Here is an 18608-nt window from a genome sequence, read left to right on the forward strand (position 1 = left end):
GAACCAGTCGCCTCCCTCACATCCCCTTCCCGGCGGTGCTGCCACGTTCCCGGACTCTGAACTCTCCCTCTCTCCGTTATTCTGTTATAGGGTCATAAAGCATTACAGCACAGAAACAGGCCCTTCGGTCCATCTAGTCCACGCCACCTGATCTTCTGCTTAGTCCCATCTACCTGCATCCGGACCATATCCCTCCAAACCCCTCCCATCCATGTACCTATCCAAACTTCTCTTAAATGTTACATTTGAACCCGCATCTACCACTTCCACTGGCAGCTCATCCCACACTCGCACCACCCTCTGAGTGAAGAAGTTCCCCCTCAGATTCCCCTTAAATATTTCACCTTTCACCCTAAACCTATGACGCCTAGTTCTAGTCTCACCTAACCTGAGGGGAAAAAGCCTGCATGCATTCACCCTATCTGTACCTCTCATAATTTTGTATACCTCTACAAGATCTCCACTTATTCTCCTGCGCTCCAGGGAATAAAGTCTTAACCTATTCAACCTTTTCCTGTAACTCGGGTCCTTAAGTCCTGGCAACATCCTTGGAAATTTTGTCTGCACTCTTTCAAGCTTATTGATATCTTTCCTGTAGGTAGGTGACCAGAACTGCACACAATACTCAAAATTCTGCCTCACCAATGTCCTGTACAACTTCAACATAACATCCCAACTCCTGTATTCAATGCCCTGATTAATGAAGGCCAAAGTGCCAAAAGCTCTCTTTATGACCCTCTCTACCTGTGACTCCACTTTCAAGGAATTCTGGATCTGTATTCCCAGGTCCCTTTGTTCTACCGCACACCTCAGTGCCCTACCATTCACTGTGTAAGTCTTATCCTATCTTCAGTCCTGAAGAAAGGTCCTGACCCGAAATGTTGACTGCCTGCTTTCCTTCACGGATGCTGCCTGGCCTGCTGAGTTCCTCCAGCATCATAGTGGTTTTCATCCAGATTTCAGCATCTGCAGTCCTTTGTTTCTCACTGTGTAAGTCTTACCCTGGTTTGTCCTCCCAAAGTGCATCACCTCACACTTGTCTGCATTAAATTCCATCTGCCATTTTTCAGTCCGTTTTCCCAGCTGGTCTAGATCAGGCTGCAAGCTTTGATAGCCTTCCTCGCTGTCCACTACACCCCCAATCTTGGTGTCATCTGTAAATTTGCTGATCCAGTTTACCACATTATCATCTAAATCATTACTATAGATGACAAACAACAACGGACCCAGCACCGATCCCTGCGGCACACCACTAGTCACAGGCCTCTGTTATTGTCACTTTACCATTTCTTTTTGCACTACTTCAGACTGCACTACAATCTCCACACCATCCACACCGCTCTGGTGTTCTGTGCTCGTTGTACTTATTCTTACCACGTTCACTCTGTGAGCTTCACTCGAGCAAAGTGTTTCATTGCACCCTGGTGTATATGACAATAAACTCATCTGCAGGGTTTTATTTTTAACTTTGCATATTTGAACTTACTGCAGTCAACCAAGCCTAGGCTATACGCTTGCCACACTAAAGATGTTTTCTCCCATAACAGAACTGCCACGAGTTGAGCTCTGACCGTATTACATTGTATGGGTTGATGATGAAGCCAATCCAACGGTTTCCGCAGTTCATTCTTCTGCTCCAAGTAAGTATATTCACTTAATAAAAGGAGAGTTGCTGCTTCTCTGACAAGATAGAGCACTGTAAACACATTCATCTTTTGTTATTATCTCAGACTGTCTTGTGGAAAAGTGAGAAGTATTTTCTTTTCTAGTCCTGACTTTTAACAAGAGGTAGGTGTTCCTGGATGTCCCATGGAATTGGAAGAGATGTTCAGTTCAGTATTTGACATACCATTGGTGAAAGGGCCAGCTAATCCCGAGGTCTCTGCCTGTATGGTTGGCATGAGGACAGTAATCTTCCAAAACCTCAAAGTATTCTCACCAGACATCCACCACTCTCTCAGTAAAAAACGAACTGCTCACGCCTGTTCTGAACCTACCCCCTCTCACCTTAAGTGCATGCCCTCTGGTGTTGGATCGCTTGGATGTAGTTATATCTCTCAAGGTTATGAATCACAGCACAGCACCACCATAATTCATCCAAAGTTATTTTAAAAATGAAAATATTTCTGTTGAATTTACGGCTGATTTTTTCCATTCCTGTTTCCTCTTTGTCAAGCAAGATCTTCCCTTCTGAAAACACATGGACCATTCATTAGTACACTTGTTGTCAGGAAATGGTCATCTCATCTCCCTTTAAATGAGGTTACCTTTATAATTATAAATAGTGGTCTATAATTTCTGGGACTTGTTCCAAGCCCCACAAGTGTAAGTATTACATTGGCTACCTGGGGATCCTCTGACACAACATCATTTTATTTCAAAGTATTAACTATATACACCAATGTCTCTGCAATCTTTTCTGACTTCTTTCTGTTTTACCAGGCAGTCTCCTCCTGTCCATGTCCTTACTGTGTGACTCCTTCCACACCCTTGAACTGACCACTGCTCCTGAGTAACTTCCAGCATTGGTCTCTGCTCTCTGCTCTTGCAGATGAGGCACCTGGAGCACACTTCACTCAGCCGTTCATCAGAGCGAGTGTGATTGACCAGCGATTTCCCTTCTCCCCACTGTATGAAGCCCAACAAGCCAATGTGTCCCAGTCCCGAGCACTTGCATCCTTCACCTGGTCAATATGACAGGAGATGTAGAAGCAGAAGAAGTGTTCGTCCTCTCTCGTCCACTCTGCCACTCCATAAGGCCATGGCTGACCTTTTATCTCAGTACCAATCTCATGGATGTTACTAAAATCCACCCCCAGCTGTTTGTAAACCGGTGTGTGATCCAGTGGTTATCTATTGATTTCCTTCAGGACATGCTGAGGAACACACCGAAGGGACACCCTGATAGACTTCCACTCCAGATGGCTCTCACTGAGTTGGAAACACTGGCAGAAAAACTGAACGAGCAGAAACGGGAAGCAGATCAGCGTTGTGAAATGAAGCAGATTGCAAAAGCGATGAACGAACGTTACTTGAACAAGGTAGAATTTTGTTGCTTCACTTTTTGTAAATAATAGTTTGAGTTTTAGCAACCATTTCCAAATGAGCCAAATACAGAAAGTGTAGTCAATTAGTTTGAGGTTGTGGCAGTCTCACTGACTGAGATTCACAAACATGCAACTCTACTCTTTCCCAGCAGATGTCAGATGGTGCACAGGCACAGTCTCATCTGTAAGGACTTTTGCATGTGCTAAACTGGTTTTGATTTTCAACGTAATGTCTGGGCACAAAGATCTTGCTCTGGATTGACGACCCTTTGCAACTGCTGGGTGGAAGTGAGCATGAAGTAGGCTTGAATCCGGCTCTGGGTGGAAGGTTGCAAACCTCGCCTGTTCCATCTCCACTGATCTCCGTTGATCCTTTACCGTGGGGAGACGACAAAACACAGGATATCACATGGACTGAACTCAAAATTTTGCTCACCAATTAATGTCTGTCTTGAACTGAATTCGACGTGTGTCACTGAAGTGTAATCAAGAAGTGATTTATGGCATTGATAAGCTACAGTTGGGTTGTGGAAATCTGACCAAATTGAGAAGTTGCAGGAAGTACAGTAAATTTGGAGGAGTCGATGCTCTGTATGCAGATGATGATCTTATTTCTTGAGTGAATAAGGTCTACCACCAAGGTTAAAGTGAGTTTATAGGGAGGTGGTTTGAGAAGCAGTGAAGGTCTCTGACACCAGTCTCCAGTTCTTCCGCTCACGAGAATAGGTTAAATATTCCAGCGATGGGAGGAAAGTGGGGCATCAGTCTTCAGTCAGCAGCTGATTATACTGACCCCCAATTCCAGTTTCCACCAGGCACAATATCAATCATATTAAGTTGTGTTATTTCACAACAGGGAATCTCAGCGTAATCATGAACTCTGCAGGTTAAAAGGAAAACCTTCCAAAGGCTGGGGTTACTTCTGAGGAAAATGAAAAAGGGTCTAATTGCCTGACTCAGGGCATTCAAGTTGTGCAAGGCAATATTCTCAACCCTGCATCTTCAGGTGTGTGTTGGTAGCCTTGCGAGTGAGGGTATTTATTGATCACAATAAAGCAGCCTCTTCCATCCGGACCTGGTCAACATCTAGGGCTGAGGAAATGAGATAAGATAAGCTATCTTTATTAGTCACATGTACATTGAAACACACAGTGAAATGCATCATTTGTGTAGAGTGTTCTGGGGGCAGCCCGCAAGTGTCGCCACGATTCCGGCGCCAACATAGCATGCCCACAACTTCCTAACCCATACGTCTTTGGAATGTGGGAGGAAACCGGAGCACCCGGAGGAAACCCACGCAGATACACGGGGAGAACGTACAAACTCCTTACAGACAGCGGCCGGAATTGAACCTGGGTCGCTGGTGCTGTAAGAGCGTTACACTACCGTGTCTGCCCTACTACCGTGCATGCTATGCAGTGGTATCACCAACACGAGAAAACTAGTCCTGACTTCTAGTACTGTCACCATTCACGTCAGTCGTCGGTCAACCTGTGTCCAAGGGAAAGAGGTGAGGCACAAGTGGCTGAGCATTTCCACTGATTCTCCACTCAGAATTGCATGGGGTGCCACAGTTCAGAAACCGAAGGCAGCTCAGCTTCATTTCAGAAGGGGAGTAGAGGACTAGAAATCAAAGCCAACAATTTTACTTGAAATGGAATCCTGTGGAAGGTTTCTTCAGTAAAGCCATGCTGTGAAAGTAAATGTGCATTTTCTGGAACAGTCACAGCCATCCTAAGGCAAGAACATCAAAAAACAACATCAAAGTGAAGGCCTTTAGGGAATGTGCTAATTTACTCACTGGCAGACTGAATAAGTAGAAAGAAGGGGTTTAAATTTATCCTCCAACTTCCGTCTTCCTGGATGTTCCAAACTTCAGTAGAGCACAAGTATTCCTTTACCGTAAGGAATGTTGGCAGCCATGTTGTGCACAGCAAGGATCCTGAACCAGATGTAAAATAGATGAACAGATAATCTCTTTCAATGAAGTTGAGAGAGGCTAATGGAGTCTGAAACCCCCAGGTTTCCCCGGGGCAGGGAGTCTAAAATCAGAGGCCACAAGTTTAGGGTGAGAGGGGAAAGATTTAAAAGGGACCTGAGGGGCAACTTCTTCACACAGAGGGTGGTGGGTGTGTGGAACGAGCTGCCGGAGGGAGTGGTAGAGGTGGATACAATTACAATGTTTAAAAGACATTTAGACAGGTCCATGGACAGGAAAGGTTGAGAGTGATATGGGCCAAATGCGGGCCAGTGGGACTGGCTCAAGTAAACTAGAGAAACAAAGGACTGCAGATGCTGGAATCTGGATGAAAAACACGATGATGCTGGAGGAACTCAGCAGGCCAGGCAGCATCCGTGGAGAAAAGCAGGTGGTCAACGTTTTGGGTCAGGACTCTTCTTCAGGACTGAAGATAGGAAAAGGGGAAGCCCGATATATAGGAGGGAAAAGCAGAGCAGTGATAGGTGGACAAAAGAGGGGAGGTGGGGTGGGCACAGGGTGGTGATAGGTAGATGCAGGTAAGAGATGGTGATGGGCAGGTGCGAGGGAGGAGGGGAGAGCAGATCCACCGGGGGATGGGGCAAAGCGAAGGAGAGAGGAGAAAAAGGCTGGGGATGGAAAGAAGAGAAGCATGGTGGGGGGTGGGGGTGGGGGGGGGGGGAGGTGTGGGGATTATTTAAAGTGGGAGATTCAATGTTCATGCCGTCAGGCTGCAAGGTTCCAAGACGGAAAATGAGGGGCTGTTCCTCCAGTCTGCGCTTGGAATTCTCCTGGCAGTGGAGGAGGCCGAGGACTGACATATCAGTGATGGTGTGGGAGGGGGAGTTGAAGTGACTGGCAATGGGGAGATGCAGATCGCGGTTACGGACGGAGCGCAGGTGTTCTGCGAAACAGTCACCTAGTCTACAATTGGTCTCACCAATGTAGAGGAGGCCAAACTCAGAGCGCCGAAGCAAACAACTTGGTCGGCATGGATGAGTTGAGCCGGAGGGCCTGTTTTCATGCTGTATACCTCTACGACTCTCATGGGATAGACGTTGAGCATGTCTCTGGGGAGAACTCACGTGCAGTGGTGTCCTTGGTATCTGGTTGTTATTTGGAGGATGATGTCAGCAATGTGAAGTCCATAGAACCACAGAACCATAGAACAGTACAGCACAATACAGGCTCTTCGGCCCACCATGTTGTGCCGACCTTCAAACCACACCTATGACTATCTAACCCCTTCCTCCCACATATTCCTCTTTTTTAAATTCCTCCATATGTTTATCTAACAATCTCTTGAACTCGTCCAATGTATCAGCCTCCACCACCACCCCAGGCAGCGCATTCCATGCACCAACCACTCTCTGGGTGAAAAACCTCCCTCTGACGTCTCCCTTGAACTTCCCCCCATTACCTTAAAGCCATGCCCTCTTGTATTGAGCATTGGTGCCCTGGGAAAGAGGCGCTGGTTGTCCACTCTATCTATTCCTTTTAATATTTTGTATACCTCTATCATGTCTCCCCTCATCCTCCTTCTCTCCAATGAGTAAAGCCCTAGCTCCTTTAGTCTCTCCTCATAATCCATACTCTCTAATCCATAATCCATCCTGGTAAATCTCCTCTGCACCCTCTCCAACGCCTCCACATCCTTCCTATAATGAGGCAACCAGAACTGGACACAGTACTCCAAGTGTGGTCTAACCAGAGTTTTGTAAAGCTGCATCATTACTTCGTGGCTCTTAAACTCGATCCCACGACTTATGAAAGCTAACATCCCATAAGCTTTCTTAACTACCCTATCCACCTGTGAGGCAACTTTCAGTGATCTGTGGATATGAACCCCCAGATCCCTCTGCTCCTCTACACTGCCCAGAATCCTACCATTTACCTTGTACTCCGCCTTGGAGTTTGTCCTACCAAAGTGTACCACCTCACACTTCTCCAGATTGAACTCCATCTGCCACTTGTCAGCCCAGCTCTGCATCTAATCAATATCCCTCTGTAAGTTTCGACAGCCCTCCACGCTATCCACAACACCACCAATCTTTGTGTCATCTACAAACTTGATAATCCAGCCTTCCACCCCCTCATCTAAGCCATTAATAAATATCACAAAAAGTAGAGGTCCCAGAACCGATCCTTGTGGGACACCACTAGTCACAGCCCTCCAATCCGAATGCACTCCCTCCACCACAACCCTCTGCTTTCTACAGGCAAGCCAATTCTGAATCCACACGGCCAAGCCTCCCTGGATCCCTTGGCCTCTGACCTTCTGAAGAAGCCTACCATGCAGAACCTTGTCAAACGCCTTACTAAGATCCATGTAGACCACATCTACTGACCTACCCTCATCAATCTTCCTGGTCACCTCCTCAAAGAACCCTATCAGGTTTGTGAGGCAAGATCTTCCCTTCAAAAATCCATGCTGGCTGTCCCTAATCAGTCCATGATTCTCTAAATGATCATAGATCATATCTCTTAGAATCTTTTCTAGCAGCTTCCCCACCACAGACGTAAGGCTCACAGGTCTGTAATTCCCTGGACTATCCCTGCTACCTTTTTTGAATACGGGGACAACATTCGCCACCCTCCAATCCTCCGGTACCATCCCCGTAGACAATGAGGACTCAAAGATCCGAGCCAACGGTTCAGCAATCTCCTCCCTCGCCTCCCGAAGCAGCCTGGGGAATATTCCGTCAGGCCCCGGGGACTTATCTGTCCTAATATTTTCTAACAGCTCCCACACATCCTCTCTCTTGATATCTACATACTCTAGAACATTACCCTTTACCAACACTGTCCTCAGCGTCATCAAGACCCCTCTCCTTGGTGAATACTGAAGAGAAGTATTCATTGAGAACCTCACCCACTTTTTTTTTTAAGGAGTCTCTCCAAAAGCATGTTGGCTGCATCTGGTAATGAAAAGACTATCCTGTGAAATGGTGCGAGGCAGTTTCAGAGAGATTACTGCTGACATCCATGCCGTCCAATGGATTTATTCTGTGGGTAATTTCTTGCCCGAAGTCATGGGAGCTGTCAGCTTCACTTACTGTTAATTTACATCTGGCTTTCCTGCTATTTTTGAAGCAGCCTTTCAATGGACAGGAATTTAATTAAAAATAAGAATGAAGGATAAATGGGCAATTCTCTGCTTCTCTTGCCAGTTGATTATTATCTCTTGTATTGTCAGGGCCTCTGCTTTGGGAGTGATCTAAAACTGATGTTTGGCAAAATGATATGGAAAACATATTGTAGCATTTCTCTCCTTGCTGGGACTTCACTGAATTCCGGTGCTTCACTCAGACCAGGGGGCCACCACTTCTGACCCTGACCTTTCACGGGTCACTGGTCTGTGAGAGGAGGCTGATTGAACAGGGATGCCTGGCACAGTTGGCTTGTTTCCTTCTTGTGCACTCGGCATCCTGTGACTAGCTTCACCGTCAAATTGTGCCAGCTGATGGCGATTTGTTAGGATTCCTACATGAACTGGCGCGGTGAATGGGGTAGTGGGTCATCGTCACAGAGTCAGACACCACATCCATGTTGACCTTTTAGCCCACCTACACTAGCCCCAGTTGCCCACATTAGCACCATATCCTTCTACGCATTGCCTATTTAAGTGTCTGTCAAAAGATAAGATTTCTTTATTAGTCACATGTACATGGAAACACACAGTGAAATGCATCATTTGCGTAGAGTGTTCTGGGGGCAGCCCACAAGTGTTGCCACGCTGCCGGCACCAACATAGCACGCCCACAGCTCCTAACCTGTACGTCTTTGGAATGTGGGAGGAAACCGGAACACCCGGAGGAAACCCACGCAGACACGGGGAGAACGTACAAACTCGTCGCAGACAGTGGCCGGATTTGAACCTGGGTCGCTGGCGCTGTAATAGCGTTACGCTAACCGCTACACGACCGAGCATCTTAAACTGCCTCTTAAACATTTTAATTGCATCTGACTCCACCACCTCCTCTGGCAGCGAGTTCCAGATATCACCCACTCTCTGCGTAGAAGAACTTACTCCTCAAATCACCTTTAAAACTCCTTCCTCTCACCTTAAACCTCTGAGCCCTTGTTTTGACAGGGGAGAGTGCAGCACCTTCCATTGACAGGGAGAATGCAAGAGCACAGGCTTGTAGGTTGTCGATCCCATTTGCCTGAACAACCCCTGTGTGATAAATTCAACAGCATTATGCTGGTTGCTTATTGACATCCAGCAGTTTGAAGGATTGTTTCTGATCAACTTTACATTTGAAAAGGTCAGTAAAGAATTTGTTTAAATCTCCAAATGGAGGAGATGAAAAGCAAACAGGGAAAGGTTAAGGTTAGGGCACTGACTGTGTGCGCCACTGAATGGTGTCCTAGTAGAGGGATGTCTGTCCAGCTCACTTTCTGCAGCCTTTGTCTTCTCTGCTATGCCTCGGGTCCTCAACGTTGTGGTGTAATCCTCACTTAAACCCGGTCGTAAATGAGTTCTGTAGCTGGTTACCACCCGTCCAGTTCTTGTCAATTGCTTAAGGCTGTTGCATTAGACCCTCTCCCACCCCCCACCCCCAGACATATATCTGCCCACAGACCAGCTGTGCGAGAGCACCGACCGGGGTGTGCCTGTTCTGAGGTGATCAACTGCAGCCAAATGATCAGTCCGGCAATGTTTCAGCATCTTTGATTTGTCCTCAGTTATCGTCACTGTGACCAGTTCTGTCTCCTTTAATTAACTTTTATAATCATTGTTGATTACGTTAAAAATGGAAAACTACAAAGGTTGCAAACTCCCAAGCACGATGCTTCCAACTGATGGTTGACTAGGATGCATCTTAATTTCCCGTACTTAAGCAAAAATGATAGTGAATGTGGCTGGTGATTTCCTGCAGACCTGACTGTTTACACAGATTTATGTTTGGTAATGTTAATGCATATTCATTAGATGGATATCCTGCCCTCCCTCACACACCAGACCCTGGTTCCCCTGCTCCCTCACACACCAGACCCCAGTTCCTGCCCTCCCTCACACACCAGACCCCGGTTCCCGTGCTCCCTCACACACCAGCCCCCGGTTCCTGCCTTCCCTCACACACCAGACCCCGGTTCCTGTGCTCCCTCACACACCAGAGCCCGGTTCCCGTGCTCCCTCACACACCAGACCCCGGTTCCTGCCCTCCCTCACACACCAGACCCCAGTTCCCGTGCTCCCTCACACACCAGACCCCGGTTCCCGTGCTCCTTCACACACCAGAGCCCGGTTCCCATGCTCCCTCACACACCAGACCCCGGTTCCTGCCCTCCCTCACACACCAGACCCCGGTTCCTGCCCTCCCTCACACACCAGACCCCGGTTCCCGTGCTCCCTCACACACTAGACCCCGGTTCCCGTGCTCCCTCACACACCAGACCCCGGTTCCCGTGCTCCCTCACACACCAGACCCCGGTTCCTGCCCTCCCTCACACACCAGACCCCGGTTCCTGCCCTCCCTCACACACCAGACCCCAGTTCCTGCCCTCCCTCACACGCCAGACCCCGGTTCCCGAGCTCCCTCACACACCAGACCCCAGTTCCTGCCCTCCCTCACACACCAGACCCCGGTTCCTGCCCTCCCTCACACACCAGACCCCAGTTCCTGCCCTCCCTCACACACCAGACCCCGGTTCCCGAGCTCCCTCACACACCAGACCCCAGTTCCCGTGCTCCCCCACACATCAGACCCCGGTTCCTGCCCTCCCCCACACACCAGACCCCGGTTCCTGCCCTCCCTCACACACCAGACCCTGGTTCCTGCCCTCCCTCACATACCAGACCCTAGTTCCCGTGCTCCCTTGAAGTTCAGTGGTTCATTATAACATTTATCATCCTACAATGAAAATAAGTGAATTTAGTTGTGTTGGAGTAAGAATTGAATTCCTTCCTGTAATCTGGAGCCTCCCTCCTGGGTCTGTCACTGTCCTGGGTCTGACTACTGGTGTTCTCTTGCTATTGGTGAGTGGCAATGTGCTGGACTCTGGGTCAATATTGTCCAGCTGCATCTGTGCAGGACATCAGCACTGAAGTGTTTTGTGGTTTTTATCAAGTCTCTTTTTTCTCACTTGTTGTGTACTGTGATTACCTTGCTTGGTTTGTTGGTACATGTATGAAGTGCAGCTGTAAAAACTCACCAGCAAATCAGACAGACTGTAGGCTATTGATCTCCAGTACTTGCTGATCTATTTACATCTCTCTGCAATGTTCTGCATGCACGTAGTGCCTTCCCTCAGCTCCTGGTATATCTGGGAACCTGCTGAATTTGCATCTGGTTGCCCAATAATCTTGCAGCAGAAATATAAGCTGAGTGTACTTTGAAGTCAGTGTAAATCTGGGTCCAGCTGGCAAACTTACTGCACATGGAGCGTCCCAAACCCGGCAGTAACTGTTGGTAACAGGAGGTCCCACACTGCACAGCTCCTTCAGCAGCAGAGCTTCACCTTCTGAGAATGCCGAGCACTTGGACTTGGTGTCAGATCTGTCAGCCCAGCCAGTGCAGTACAGAGCTTGGGGGAAGAGAGATGAGGACAACATAAGTCAGTTTTATTTGTTTTTCAATGTTTTTTGTTATGTTAAAAGTTATAGATTTTTTAAAATTTATAATGTGTTCATTCTTTATTTACTTTTTAATGGTTTTTAAATGTTTCTGAATGTCATTCATTCGGAAACACTTCCAAACTTTTGACTGCATTGACAGCCAACAAAAGTGCAGATAGGCTTTGAAGGGAGATTTCGGAGCAGTCTGCACACAGCAGTATTTAGCCTCGTTGCAATGACCATCAGGATAGCGGTTCCATGTCCTGGTCGGGGAACCTGTTGGTGTAGGACGACAGTGTACAATGATTCTGACTGGTGGCCTTAACTGTCTGCATCAGGGTTGGTTGGTGCTTGTTGTTGAAGGTCCTCTCTGATGCACAATCACCAAGTGGTACAAGCTCATTCCTTCATGTAATCATTTGTTTTAACACATGACAAATGTTAACATGTTTTTCCTTGTTTTTCTTTCTATAAGACATCGAACAGCACAGCACAGGAACAGGCTCTTCAGCCCACAATGTCTGTGCTGAACACGATACCAAATTAAACTGATCCCTTCTGCCTGCACGTGATCCATCTCCCTCCATTCTCTGCACATTCATGGGTCTAACAGCCTCTTGAACCCTCTATCGTATCTGCTTCCACCACCACCCCTGGTAGCCACCACTCTCTGCATAAAAAACTTGCCCCACACATCTCCTTTAAACTTCGCCCCCTCACCTTAAAGCTATGTCGTCTCGGAGAACATGCAGCACAGGACCAGGCCCTTCGGCCCCCCATGTTGTGCTGAAATGATTAACTTAGTAAATAAATGCCTAACTAAACGAATCCCTTCTGCCTGCACAATGTCCATGTCCCTCCAGTCTCTGCACATTCGTCTGCCTGCCTGAGAACCTCTTAAACACCTCTATCATATTTGCCTCCACCACCACCCCTGACATTTCTACCCTGGGGAAAAGACACCGGCTGTCTACTCTATCTGTGCCTCTCATAATTTTATAAACCTCTATCGGGTCTCCCCTCAGCCTCCGCCGCTCTAGAGAAAACATCCCAAGTTTGTCCAACCTCTCCTTATAGCTCATGCCCTCTAATCCAGGCAGCATCCTGGTGAACCTCTTCTGCACCCTCCCCAAAGCCTCCACATCCTTCCTGTAATGGGGCAACCAGAACTGCACACAATACCTTTCCTCTTTATTAATCCAATCTATTTTTCCTTCTTTTTCTGTTTGTGTTTGTAGTGACTGGAATTCACCTTCTTTCCCTGTGATTCTGCCATTCCTTTCTCAACCCTCAAATCTCATCGAGGAGATTCGTTGTTGGCCTCACCCTTCACTGCCGTCCATTCCGTGTCACACCAAGCCAAAAGGTGCTGGAGTTTAGATTTGTATCATGTGTGTATGTGTGTCTATACATACGTGTTAGTTACATCCTGTTTCTCAATATAACACAGCTTCTTCGCAGTGGAAACAGATACCTCATCAGATCAGATGATATGATGGAAACGGTTTACAATGAAAAGGGAGAAACGGTGAAGACCAAAGAGCGACGCCTGTTCATGTTGAACGATGTTCTTATGTGTGCCACGGTCAGTTCCCGGTACGTACAGCCAAGTGTGCCCAATGTGCTTTGGTGTGTTTGTTCCTGGCTCATGTTGCTGCTTCAGAGTAATGGCTTTTGCTCATTTTAACCTGGTTTAAGATGGTTCTTGACCATCAGTTTCTGTGTAAATGGTTTCCAGGGGGAAGTGAGCGAGATTTCCACCCGACCTTTGGCTGACCATCATACCCTGCCCCCGCCCCATCACCACTTCACCACTGACCTCCCTCGATGCCAGACTGCAGCTTGTTCTGCATTGTCCGTTCTCATTCTTGTCACGTTTAGAAAAGTTTAATTTCCTTGATTAACTTATCCTGGGCCTTGTTTCCCCTACATCTCCATCCAGATTGTGCAAGGTGGGATTCAAGTCAAGTCGAGTTTATTGTCATGTGCACAGGTACGGTGAGGTACAGCTACAGTGAAACACTTGCAGCAGCATCGCAGGCGCGTAGGTACAGACAACACACAGAACATAAATTATACATAAATTAGGAAAGACAAAACAGAGAGAGGAAAAAAACTGTAAGAACAAGACTTGAATATAGAAAACAAAGACACAATCAGAGGCAAGTCCGCGGCAGTGCAAGAGGTGGTCTGTAGTGTTCCGTTGCTGAGGTAGTGTTAGGGTTGTGCAGGTCGGATCCAGAACCTGATGGTTGTAGGAAAGTAGCTGTTCCTGAACCTGGTCGTGTGGGACTTCAGGCTTCTGTACCTCCTGTCTGACGGTAGCAGATGGTGGGTGGGGATCCTTGAGGCAGCGCCTCCTGTAGATGCTGTCAGTGGTGGGGAAGGCTGTACTGTGATGGACCGGGCTGTGTCCACTACTCTCTGTAGTCTCTCGTGTTCCTGTGTTTTAGACTTGCCATACCAGACTGTGATACAAACAGTCAGGATACTCTTAACAGTGTATCAGTAGGAATTTGTTAGAGTATTTGGTGACATGCCAAATCTCGTTAAGCTTCTAAAAAAGCAGAGGGGCTAGTGTGCCGCCTTCATGATTGCTTCAGTGTGCTGGGCCCGGGATCTGAGATATTGACACCCGGGAATTTGAAGCTGCTTATCCTGTCCACCTCTGACCCACCAATGAGAAGTGGCACATGGTCTCCTGACTTCCCCTGTCTGAAGTCGACAATTAGCTCCTTGGTTGTGTTGACTTTGAGTGAGGGGTTGTTATTACGACTCAAACAGGCATTCTGTCTCACTCCTGTGTGCTTTAATGGGGAGAATTTAATAATGTGCCTGGAACAGAAAGCTGCAAAAGGACCAGTGACCAAGGAAACGTCAGGAGTTTGCATCAAGTCCTCCGTTTCTACAGAAAGAGGAGATGGCCAACAGCTGGATTTGGATTGCTGAGTTTTGAACTTCATTCGAAAAGGAAATAATCAACTTCTTCATGTGGTATCGCGGCCTTGCTGTGACAGGCCTGCAAGGTACCTTGGTGTGCAATAGGCTATATCTGTTCCTGAGGCAAGGCTCTGTTACTTGGCAAGAGTTAGCCACCAATTTGGATAAGAATGTACAAGGCACGGTTAGTAAGTGTGCAGATGACACTACAATAAGTGGTACAGTGGACAATGTAGAAGGTTGTCAAAAGTTACAGGGGATCTTGATCAGCTGGGTCAGTGGGCCGAGGAATGGCAAATGGAGTTTAATTTAGTTAAGTGCGAGGTGTTGCATTTTGGAAAGTCAAATCAAGGTAGGACTTTCACAGTGAATGGTTGGGCCTTGGAGACTGTTGTAGAACTTTGGAATTCAGGTACATGGTTCACTGAAAGTACAGATCAATTCATTGCACAGTGCATTGAGGTAGTATAAGGTAAAACAATACAGAATGCAGAATAAAGTGTCACAGCTACAGAGAAAGTGAAGTGCAGGCAGACAATAAGGTGCAAGGCCATAATGAGGTAGATTGTGAGGTCAAGAGTCCATCTTATCGTACTAGGGAACCGTTCAATAGTCCTATAATGGCGGGATAGAAGCTGTCCTTTTGCTGAGATCAGCCAATTTACCAAGCAGCAAGCTCTGAATTTGGAACACTCTTGATATGCCTAGTTCATTTTGGCTTTCATCTTTATCAACTAACGCACACAGATCTCTTAGAACACAGAACATAGAACAGTACAGCGCAGGAACAGGCCCTACAGTCCACATTGTCTGTGCGGAACACGATGCTGAATTAAACTAAGTCTCTTCTGCCTGCACATGATCCATATCCCTCCATCCCCTGTGTATTCATGTGTCTTTTTCCCGGGGCGACAATGGCTAACACGAGGGGACATAATTTTAAGGTGATTGGAGGAAGGTATAAGGGGAATGTCAGGGGTAAGTTTTTTTACACAGAGAGTGGTGGGTGTGTGGAACGCACTGCTGGCAGAGGTTGTGGGGGCAGATACATTAGGGACATTTACGAGACTCTTAGATAGGCACATGAATGATAGAGAAATGGGGGGCTATGTGGGAGGGAAAGATTAGATAGATCTTAGAGCAGGATAAAATATCGGCACAACATTGTGGGCTAAAGGGCCTGTACTGTGCTGTATTGTTCTATGTTCTTTGTCCAACAGCCTCTTCAATGCCACTGCCACCACCACCACCCCTGGCAGCCTGTTCCAGGCACCCACCACTCTCTGTGTAAAATACTTGCCCCACACACCTCCTTTAGATGTTTTCCCTCTCACCTTAAATGCATGCCCCTCTAATACTTGACATTTCTACCCTGGGGAAAAGACTCTCACTGTCTCCCCGATCTGTGCCTCTCATCATTTTATAAACCTCTATCAGGTCTCCCCTCAGCCTCCACCGCTCCAGAGAAAACAACCCAAGTTTGTCCGACCTCTCCTTATAGCTCATGCCCTCTAATCCAGGCAGCATCCTGGTGAATCTCTTCTGCACCCTCTCCAAAGCCTCCACATCCTTCCTGTACTGGGGTGACCAGAACTGCACACAATACTCCAAGTGCGGCCGAACCAAAGTTTTATACAGCTACAATGTGACTTTCTTTTCTGCTGATTTGTCCCATAAAGATGCTGCGTGTTGGGCTGGGTCTTAATCCTGGTTTGCTGTCACTGAGCAGAGAGCCATACTCTGCAGGTGGAGCACCGCACTGAAATGTTCTTCATGCAAGAGTTTCCTAAATCAGCCTCCAGTCAGTTTCTGCTCCAACAGGTGACTGTGTACAGGGATGGTCAGGGTATTAAAGTGGTGGTGACTGGAAAGATAACCTTTTCAGTGCCAAGGTGCTCATCACAAATCGTTTCTAATCAGTTCCCTATGTCCAAATTCCAAACAGTTTTGTCTGAAAAGAAGAAGTTTACAAGACAGCGTTCTTTGGTGTACTGTTTACGTGGGTATCTTGAACTGGGACTAGGTGAGTGATACGGACCTGTGCCTGTAACACATGGATAGATAGCAGAGATTGGCAGTTGGGGTTCAGGCTGGAGAGTGGAATGGATTTGAGAAACAAAGGACTGCGGATACTGGAATCTAGATGAAAAACTCTATGATGCTGGAGGAACTCAGCAGGCCGGGCAGCATCCGTGGAGAAAAGCAGGTGGTCAATGTTTCATGTCAGGACCCTTGTTCAGGACTGAAGATAGGAAAAGGGGAAGCCCGATATATAGTGGGGGGGAAAGCAGAGCAGTGATAGGTGGACAAAAGAGGGGAGGCGGGGTGGGCTCAGGGTGGTGATAGGGAGATGCAGGTGAGAGACAATGATAGGCAGGTGCTGGGGAGGAGGGGAGAGCAGATCCACCGGGGGACGGGTCAAAGGGAAGGAGAGAGAGGGGAAAAAAGTAGAAAAAAAGAGGCTGGGAAATGGAAGAGAAGCAGGGTGGGGGGGGGGGGTTGTGGGCAAGGGGGTGGGGATCACCTAAAGTGGGCGAATTCCATGTTCATGCCGTCAGGTTGCAAGGTTCCAAGACGGAAAATGAGGTGCTGTTCCTCCAGTTTGCGCTTGGAATTCTCCCGGCAGTGGGGGAGGCCGAGGACTGACATATCAGTGATAGTGTGGGAGGGGGAGTTGAAGTGACCGGCAACGGGGAGATGCAGATGGCGGTTACGGACGGAGCGCAGGTGTTCTGCGAAACGGTCACCTAGTCTGCGTTTGGTCTCACCAATGTAGAGGAGGCCACACTTGGAGCATCGAGTGAGTGGATGATATTAAGGGAGGTGCAGATGAATCTCTGTCTCACCTGAAAGGACTGTTTGGGTCCCTGGATGGAGGTGGTGTAGGGGCAGGTGTTGCACCTATGGCGGGGGCAGTGGAAAGTTCCCGGGGTGGGAGTGGGATGGGTGGGGGGTGGGGGGGGGGGAGGAGTGAACTAGGGAGTTGTGGAGAGAGCGGTCCCTGCGAAAGGCAGAAAGGGGGGGGGAGGGGAAGATATGCTTGGTGGTGGGTTCCCGTTGGAGATGGCAGAAGTGGCGGAGAATGATGTGTTGGATACGTAGGCTGCCTGGCCTGCTGAGTTCCTCCAGCATCATCGTGTTTGACATCGAGTGGAATGGATTTTCTTGTGTGCGAGTTAATTACATACTGTGGTTGTAGAATACAACAAACAGAAAAGAGCACTTAACAGTGAAAAGAAACCAAGAAATGAATCATTGGATTTGGAACGTGTTTTCCTGGATCCAGTGAAGAGTGGCTGTGGCAGTGAAGGGTTCCCTCTGGTACTGCCCTAGGGCCTTGGTGTTAATTATTGATCGATGCATTCAGTGAAGCAGAATTTTAGTTCAGCTTGCTCACTCTGTGAACACAAGTACTGTGCATTACAGGCAAAGCTTGTGCCCCAGAATCAGCTTCACACCTGTCGGATGTGCTCCCAACTAAACAAATCGACACTTGGGAAGAGATAAATTGCAGTTAAAGCAACATTTCCAATAATTACCAATGGAACAAAATAACTAGCTGCCTGAGGATTCTTGAAAATAACAGAATTGTTAAATTACTCTGGCTTTATTAAAAGCCATTACAAGGCTGCGTCCTCAGCCCTCGGAGTACAGGAAGGAGATAGAGAGCTTAGTGGAATGGTGTCATGACAACAACCTTTCCCTCAAGGTCAACAAGACAAAAGAGCTGGTCATTGACTTCAGGAAGGGGGGGCGGTGTACATACACCTGTTTACATCACTGGTGCTGAGGTCGAGAAGGTTGAGAGCTTCAAGTTCCTGGGTGTGAACATCATCAACAGCCTGTCCTGGTCAAATCATGTAGATGCCACGGCCAAGAAAGCTCACCAGTGCCTCTACTTCCTCAGGAGGCTAAAGAAATTCAGTTTGTCCCCTTTGACTCTCACCAACTTTTAGCTATGCACCATAGAAAGCATCCTATCTGGATGTATCACAGCTTGGTACGGCAACTGCTCTGCCCAGGACCACAAGAAGCTGCAGAGAGTTGTGGACACAGGCCAGCGCATCACAGACACCAGCCT

The 18608-nt window shown here is 47.7% G+C and overlaps 1 protein-coding gene across 1 annotated transcript in view; it reads left to right on the plus strand.

Annotated features, from left to right (window-relative positions):
- The window catches only part of arhgef10 (Rho guanine nucleotide exchange factor (GEF) 10), a 243031-nt gene that overhangs the window by 142594 nt on the left and 81829 nt on the right, over positions 1-18608 (plus strand). Inside the window, exons 16-18 of the mRNA XM_052024835.1 lie at positions 1548-1640; positions 2871-3041; positions 13038-13183. Coding sequence (XP_051880795.1) covers positions 1548-1640; positions 2871-3041; positions 13038-13183 — 410 coding nt within the window. The remainder of the gene's footprint in view (positions 1-1547; positions 1641-2870; positions 3042-13037; positions 13184-18608) is intronic.

The sequence above is a fragment of the Pristis pectinata genome, chromosome 10 (assembly GCF_009764475.1).
Source record: "Pristis pectinata isolate sPriPec2 chromosome 10, sPriPec2.1.pri, whole genome shotgun sequence".
Taxonomy (NCBI): domain Eukaryota; kingdom Metazoa; phylum Chordata; class Chondrichthyes; order Rhinopristiformes; family Pristidae; genus Pristis; species Pristis pectinata.